Source organism: Pantherophis guttatus, chromosome 2 (assembly GCF_059756535.1).
Source record: "Pantherophis guttatus breed Tessera chromosome 2, ASM5975653v1, whole genome shotgun sequence".
Taxonomy (NCBI): domain Eukaryota; kingdom Metazoa; phylum Chordata; class Lepidosauria; order Squamata; family Colubridae; genus Pantherophis; species Pantherophis guttatus.
The window spans coordinates 280,740,709-280,749,044 of NC_142064.1; the positions used below are offsets into that span (position 1 = coordinate 280,740,709).

The window sequence follows — 8,336 nt, forward strand, 5'->3', positions numbered from 1 at the left end:
CACCACTGCTCTGCCAGTGAAAACAGACCCTCCCGAGCTCTGTTTTTGCTGGCAGAGGCACCAAGGGCCGGTCCTTCGTTGTTTCCAGGGCGACTCCGGGGGCCAGATCTAAGCACTCTGTGGGTCTTGAGTTTGACATTCCTGAGCTAGAGGAATGGGAAGTCTTCCTGCCACCAGTTTAATGTGCAGAACAAAGAGCTATTCTGCTTTTCTTCTGCATATTTTCATCAAACATGATCAGAACTGTTTGATGAGAAAATTTGTGGATACATCAATGCGAAGCCACCAGCATTCAGAAATTGGCAGATCAGAAATAAGAATCTACTTCAAAATATGTCAAAATATGTCTTGACCCCAAAATAACATCAAATTCCTACCTCCCAATGACAGGAGATAGCAAATAGCTTAGATAGAATTGCAGATGTAGTCTACATCAACTATTGATGTAGTCAATAGTTATTGATACATTGCAAATATTTACAAGGTTAAAAAAACCAATGAAATAGATTGGTATCTTGCTGTGGTTGATGTTGATGGGTTGTAATCATATTTGCAGGAAAATAAATCCATTTTATTGGAAAATCCTGTCCTTCCTCTTTGCCGTCCAAGAGATCAACCAGGATCCAAAATTCTTACCCAACATCACATTGGGCTATACAATCCAGGACAGCTATTTTGATGTGAAAATGACTTCCGACGCTCTGATGGACCTGCTTTCAACTGGAGAGGCCAATGTGCCCAACTACAGCTGTGGAAGGCAGAAAAACATCCTGGCACTTCTTGAAGGGGCTGCCACGGACATCTCCATCCAGATTTCAGCCATGCTGGGCACCTACAAAATCCCACAGGTGTTTGAATGCATGGAACTGTACCTAGATTTGTAATAGGAGTGAAAAGTCAGCATCCTGATATCCCAATGCTGATTGGCGACTCATGAAATCTAATTGTGATAATTTCCCCTTAATAATAGCATCTTCAAGGCATGGCCCAGCCGTTCTTGATAGAAAGATAGATAGATACCCGTTCGTGGTAGAAAGCTTGATCCCTTAATGGTTATTTCAATTCAGTGTTGGTTGGATGAGTAGACTGTTGTCCCCAATGCGGGTCTGAGCCTGGTGCCGAGGTCAATGATGGACACCAGACATGAGGTGATTTGTGTTTTTGATTGCTTTTTATTGGAGTACTCCAATGAAACCGTCTCCTGGCCTAAATGCCAAGAACCAAGAACAAAGGATTAAGAAAGTTTTATATATTTTCACTAAAGGAGAAGGGGGGACAAAGCAGGATAGTAAGTAATAACCATCTAATAAACATTTTAGTAATGATCTAGCTATTTGTTCTTTTGGTCTCTGTCTGTCCCTCTTCTAAGCCTTGCCTAATGAATGCTCCAGGAGTTATCTAATAAACATTTTATTTCCTGCAGGCCATCTCTATTCCTAACTTTTAGCTGAGGTCTGCAAGTTGCCTAACTCTGTTTTACTTTTATCATCTTTCTAACTACCCAGAATTGTTACAAGCTTTACATCTGCATATTCCCTGTGAATAAGCAGTCTTTGTTCTTGTCAGATAGACTCCACAATTACAGGCTTCCTGATTTACTTTCAAGTCTGTGTCATGACCTTGCTTTATTTTAATACAGAGCCCATCAAGACGTCTTAGTCATTAATGGAGAAATGATCTCTAAAGTGAGGTTCCTGCTTAAGGGCTTGTAGTTGGGCAAAATGACAAGGGAAGCAACTACCATATAAAAGTTCCTTTTTTTGGGGGGGGGCAAAAGGTGGCTACCCTTTCTCCAAGAAGAAAAACATAATTTAAATCCTCAATTTGGATAGTTAATATTTGGACCTTGATATGACGAAATAGTGACCTTTAATACCTTCCTTTTCAGATCAGTTATACTTTTGCTTCACATGTGCTAAGCGATAAAACTCAGTTTCCCTTTTTCTACTGGACTCTCCCTTCAAAAGGAACCCAGTACTCAGGGATTGTGAAACTCCTCCATCATCTCAGATGGATTTTAATTGGGCTCCTTGCTCCAGACAATGACGATGGACAAACCTTCATGAGAACTTTAACAACCCTGCTCACAAGGAATGAAATTTGTGTGGTTTTGTCCCAAACCTTCTCTCTGGTTGCCATCGATATACGTATTAATTTACAACAATTCTACAAATGGACACAAGTCAATGTCTTTATTTATTTTGGAGAACAAGGTTCCTTCATACATGGAATATTTATTATGCAGGAAGTGTTTAACCTTGTGAAAGCATCCACTTATGGCAAAGTCTGGATCACTACAGCTAGCTGGGATTTTATGCTGGATTTGAGATACAGTCCAGAAAATATACTCTACACTTATGTTTATTTTTCCTTCTTCACCCACCAGAAAAAGTGGGTAAACCAGGATGATTTCCACTTATTTTATCCGTCTATTAGAAGATTTGTAGAGATAACATTTCATTGTTCATATTCAAAGCATCCCTTGGCCAAGAAAGGTAGGACAAAGTGCACCGAGAAAGAGAAGCTGAGGATCCAACTGACCAAGGAGGAGAAGGAAAGAAACTTTTCTCTAGACAACTACCAAATTTACCACTCTGTCTGGGCTGCAGCACAGGCGTTAAATGCTGCATACTCTTCCAGAAGTGAGAAGGTGAGGAGAAAGGATAGAGGCAGGATGGAAGTTCATAAATTGCAACCATGGCAGGTATTACCTTTTCCATTATAGGTCTCTATCCTCTACTTGAGGCTCATTACTGTAACTGCATGGATTGTATAGCTAAATGGAAACAATGCACCATGCTGAGATTTGAGCAAATGCAACAGTTAATCTCCCCTACATCAGCCCATCCCACCCAGCCAGGGAGGAAAGATATGTTACAGACCCCATCAGTTAAAAGAGTATGACTGGTGGGGTCTAACAAGAGAGCCTTCTCTGCCATTTTCCCCAGAGTTGAAGCAGCCACTGATCTTCTGAAAAGGATGTTAAAATGGCTTCGGTCAGGTCACTTCAGGGTTGACAGAGGAATTAAAACATGGCTCTGTTGATCTGTGTGGAGAGCCCAGAGGACTATGCAGGCATGGGGCTGGTTAAAAGTCCTCCTTTTGCCTCCTAACTAATCTTAATAGTGTTCACTCACTCTTGTCTCCTTTTAATTTTATATATACTGTTTTATATTTTAATGTTCTATTGTACACCATCCAGAGTTCAGCTATGAAGGTTGAACAATGAATGGTTCAGATATGTGAAAAACAAATTATAATATAATAATACTACAGAAAAATACCAAAATAAGTCTAAATTCAGAGTTATGCCACATTTAATTAAGATTAAAATATAAGATGTGTCCAGACATTCAAAAATGCATAGCCACCTGAGTTTGAATGAGTTTCACTCCACAGGACTTTCAAGGCTGAAAAATTAGTGGTATCTCCTCCTTTCCTTCTCTTCTTTTGTCTTCTTCCCCTCCTACATCATCATCTGCTCTTTCTATTTTTCCTCTCCTGTTTTCCCCTTCACCAGTTTCACTCCTTCCTCCAAAGCTCTCATTTTTACAACTCTTCCATGGGTGGAGTGTATTTAGATGGGAATGGCAAGATGGCAGCTGATTTAAACATCATGAGCTCGATGATATTCCCTAATAAGTCCATAAAGAGATGGAAATTTGGGAGTCTGAGAAGAGAAGAATCTCCAGAGCTCAAGCTTTTCATTGATCAAGATGGTACTGCCCCCCTCAACCTACTGGACAAGGTGAGAGAGAAAAGGCTTTAATTTCTCCAACTTTAGTAACTTTACTGCCTTGAATACCTGTCATTCTTCTAATTGCAAAAACCAAAAGATCTCATCTCTCCATTTATTCCTATACTGGAGCCTTATCATCCCTTCATAAACATCCCGAGGCCATTCTTGATATCACACAAAGAATGTTATCTTTACTGTTAGATTGGCATGACAATGCAATGAAGTCTATAAAGGTCCACAAGGGGAATCAGAATGACAAAAAGAACATGGAGCTTTCCTCCACCCATTTTGTGAGTTATGGGATGGTGGAAGTTGTCAAGGACAACTTAAATCAATCTTATTTGTGGATAACTAGAAGACAGTGTCTTAGGGAGGCAACATAAAGACAAAGCCATCAAGGCATGTATTAGTCAGGGCTAAGTGTAAATGGAGAAAGCTGCTTAGCATTAAAATATGATGACATTTGCAAAGCACTATCAGATCACCTGAAGCTCAGTCCAGAGCCACGGTGGCACAATGGTTAGAGTGCAATATTGCAGGCTACTTCTGCTGACTGCCTGCAATTTGGCAGTTCAAATCTCACCAGGCTCGAGGTTGACTCAGCCTTCCATCCTTCCGTGGTCGGTAAAATGTGAACCCAGATTGTTGGGGGCCAAAGGCTCACTCTGTAAACCGCTCAGAGAGGGCTGTAAAGCAATATATAAGTCTAAGTGCTATTGGTATTACTATTAACAGAAAGCTTCATGGGAAACCCTGAAGAAGCAGGAGGAATGAACAGAGTGAGACCTAACTAGGGAAGCAATAGATAGTTGTATCAGTCATAAGAACAGTATACAGGCTTGAAGCTCCAAATTCAGCACACTGCTTAAGAATGACTTTATACTCCGGATCTCTCATCGCCACAAATAAATGAGATCTATCACATTTCCTTGATTTCTCTTTCTTTTTTCTTGCTCAGCCTCTGCCTTCTTCCAAGTGTGTGGAAAGCTGCCATCCAGGTTTTGTCAAGGTGCCTCGGGAAGGGGAACCCCTTTGCTGCTATGACTGCCTTCCTTGTGGAGAAGGGACCATCTCCATTTCCGAAGGTGGATGAGGCTGGAAAAAGGAAGGAGGAGTGTTTGTGTGTGTGTCTGAAAATTAGCATTTTGGGAAAGCTAGCAGCATCACCATGTTCACCCAGCTTTCACCAGAATAATGAAAGTGGTGCAATAATATCAAGCCATAAGCTTTATCCCTCTGGGCCATGCCTTGGTGCACTTAGAAAAGGGCTGAGATTTGCATCTAAACATTGACACTCTACTTTCATCAGTCTGATCCTATGGATGCCAGAGCCAAGGCCATTAGTGACATTCTCCCAGCAGCTACCAAAAGCAGACTAAGATGCTGGTTTTCATGGAAAAACTGATCCACTACCTGGGAAAAATGTGTACCAAATCAGTCATACACTGATTTATTTTATTCATTCATACCTTTTCTTTTTGGCCTAATTGTTATTTATTATTATTTTTAAATTTATATACCGCCCTTCTCCCTGAGGACTCAGGGCGGTGTACAGCCAGAATTAAAAAACATGAAATACAAATATTAAAAAACAATTAAAATATATATAAATTTGGCCCAAAATTAAAAATACAAACCAATTAAAACATTTAAAATTTCTTCTTAAGCCAGCTCGGCTTGCTGGAAAAAGTGGGTTTTAAGGGCACGGCGGAAGGCACCGAGGTCTTGGATTCTCCTTATCTCTGGGGGCAACTGATTCCAGAGGGTAGGTGCCCCCACAGAGAAGGCCCTCCCCCTGGGGGTCACCAGCCTATATTGATTGGCTGATGGCACCCTGAGGAGGCCCTCTCTGTGGGAGCGCACGGGACGATGGGAGGTCGTCAGTAGCAGCAGGCGGTCTCGGAGATAGCTAGGCCCGATGCCATGGATGCCATGGAGCGCTTTAAAGGTGATAACCAACACCATGCGTGATAACCAGCGCTGGTGATAACCAGCGCCATGCTGCTCCCGTCACTACCCGCGCTGCTGCATTCTGGACCAGTTGGAGCCTCCGGGTGCTCTTCAAGGGGAGTCCCATGTAGAGAGCGTTGCAGTAGTCAAGGCGAGAGGTGAAGCTTACAAATGAAGCTTAAGTTACAGAAATTGGCGGCTCTGTTGTGGCCCGTCAGCTTCCAGGAGAGCTAGCAGCAGAGTCAGACGAGGAGATGGAGGGAGGGCCTGGGCCAGATTCAGAGCCTTTGGGAGGCTTTGATAAGGAAATAGCATCAGAGACACAGGGAGAGCCAGGGCCCTTTGTCCTCCCCCAGGTGGAGGGGGAGCTCTCTTTGGGGTCTGAGCTGAGTGACGGGAAAGAACAGATGGGGGCCATCCCAGATGCGCGTATGCCCACAGAGGAAAGGAGAGGAGAGCAAAGGAAAGCAGTAAGCCAACTCTCAGGGATAGACAGATGCAGACACAAGCCAGCCCCTCCCTTGCTGGGAAATAAATAGGAGGGATTTGGGAGTGGCCAGTTGTCAGAGACAACTGTTTGTTTCTAGTATACAGCAAGCAATTCGGATTTCTTGGATAAACCCAGGTTTGTTGGGACTAATTATATATGATCTTTTGTTTATCCCTGTGAATAAAAGACTGTTACTGCCCTGTTATAAAAAGGGGGTTAACTCATGAGTAAATGTCTTATCACTACTTGCGAAGGCTGGGTTAGAACAGGCTCCTAGATATATTTAATTTGGCAACCCAGTTGCCTTTCAGTTTGTTAGAGTGGGGATTCCCATATCTCTTGAAAATTGCTGGTGATGGGTGGGGGGGGTGAATGTTTCCCCTTTACCTAAATTCTTCCCAGGCTTCATCATTTTAATAAAATCTCCACCTCAAACATGTGTGAAGGAGCTTTTGCCCCAAACAGGGCATTTGACCAAATGGAAAAAGAAAAACCTCTACTAGAGATATTATACTTTTTTTTTCCAGATGCAAAAAAATGCCTGACATGTCCAGAAGATCAATATCCGAACATGGCCAAAGTTCAATGTATCCCTAAAATTATAACTTTCATGTCCTACCAAGAATCTTTGGGGATCATCCTAGTCTCTTTTATTCTATATTTCTCCATCACTACTGCTCTGGTGTTAGGAATCTTCATTAAACATCGAGAAACTCCCATTGTCAAAGCTAACAACCGGGATCTCTCCTATATCCTCCTGGTCTCCCTCCTGCTTTCCTTTTTGACTTCCTTTCTCTTCATTGGTCAGCCAAGAAAGTCCACCTGCCTCCTCCGTCAAATAACCTTCAGCATCGTTTTCTCACTTGCTGTCTCTTCTGTGTTGGCCAAAACCATCACAGTAGTGTTGGCCTTCTTGGCCACGAAACCAGGACACACGATGAGGAAATGGCTGGGAAAAGCTTTGACCAACTCCATTGTTATTTCTGGTTGTAGTGTCCAGATTGCCATTTCTGCCATTTGGTTGGGAATCTCTCCCCCCTTTCCAGACTCTGATATGTATTCCCAGCCTGGAGAGATTGTCCTGCAATGCAACGAAGGGTCTGTTGCCATGTTTTATGGAGCCCTGGGCTACATGGGCTTCCTGGCCACCATCTGCTTCACAGTGGCTTTTCTGGCCAGAAACCTGCCTGGAGCCTTCAATGAAGCCAAGCTGATCACCTTCAGCATGCTGGTCTTCTGTAGTGTCTGGATCTCCTTTGTGCCCACCTATCTGAGCACCAAAGGGAAATACATGGTAGCTGTGCAGGTCTTCTCCATCTTGGCCTCCAGTGCTGGGCTGCTGGGCTGCATCTTCATCCCCAAATGTTACATCATTTTACTAAGACCATATCTGAACACCAAGGAACATCTTATAGTAAAAGTAAAATAGAAAACCTAACTTTTCTGGATTCATTTTTAGCAATCTAATTTAAGAAGAAAATTTTCTTGCTCTTCCAAATATTGGGGGTATATGTACAAATTAGTCTGCAGAGAAAATATTTTATTGCACTTTTTTACTTTTCTAAATCATATCACAATTTATTGAGGAATCCTACTTGGGCGTTCGCTGATTTAATAAGTAAGACTGAAAGAGCAAAGGAGAAAGAGGGGCAGGGAGAGCGAATTATGAAAACCACTTTTTAATTTAAAACATGACATTTGGAGGTTCGCAGATTTCCACAAGCTGACAAATGAGAACAGGCCTAATTCTTAATAAATGCACTGGATATGCTTTGGTATTCTTTCTGTTCCTTTTTCTCTGGTGCCTTAAAGCTGGACAACTTCAGCAACATGGGACTATCCCATAAGAACACTTAAATGGTTTTCCTCCATTCTTATGGGGAGACGCAGGTAGTGTGTATCTGAGCACCATGATAGAAAAGCCAGAAGGGACATACTTGTTTCAGACACTGGATGTAAATGTAATAGGATGAGATTTGTCCCTGATTAGTTGAATCAAGCATAAAAAATAAATGAGGTAAAATGTATAATTGGTACGTTTTCCACTGAGCTGTTTTCAGACCTCAGTGCAACTTTCAAAAATCAAGTATCTCCTTGGGCTTCAGACATTTTACACTTCTGAATTATATAGTTACCCTCCTAATGCAAAAGAAGGGA

At 42.1% G+C, this 8,336-nt stretch overlaps 1 protein-coding gene across 1 annotated transcript; it reads left to right on the plus strand.

Moving 5' to 3' along the window:
• The first annotated feature begins 480 nt into the window (after positions 1-480).
• LOC148116038 (vomeronasal type-2 receptor 26-like) lies at positions 481-7,957 on the plus strand. Its single transcript, XM_087884770.1, has 3 exons — positions 481-848; positions 4,698-4,824; positions 6,707-7,957. Exons 1-3 carry the CDS (start codon positions 528-530, stop codon positions 7,606-7,608), a joined length of 1,350 nt encoding a protein of 449 aa, XP_087740896.1. The 5' UTR covers positions 481-527; the 3' UTR covers positions 7,609-7,957.
• Positions 7,958-8,336: the final 379 nt, after the last annotated feature.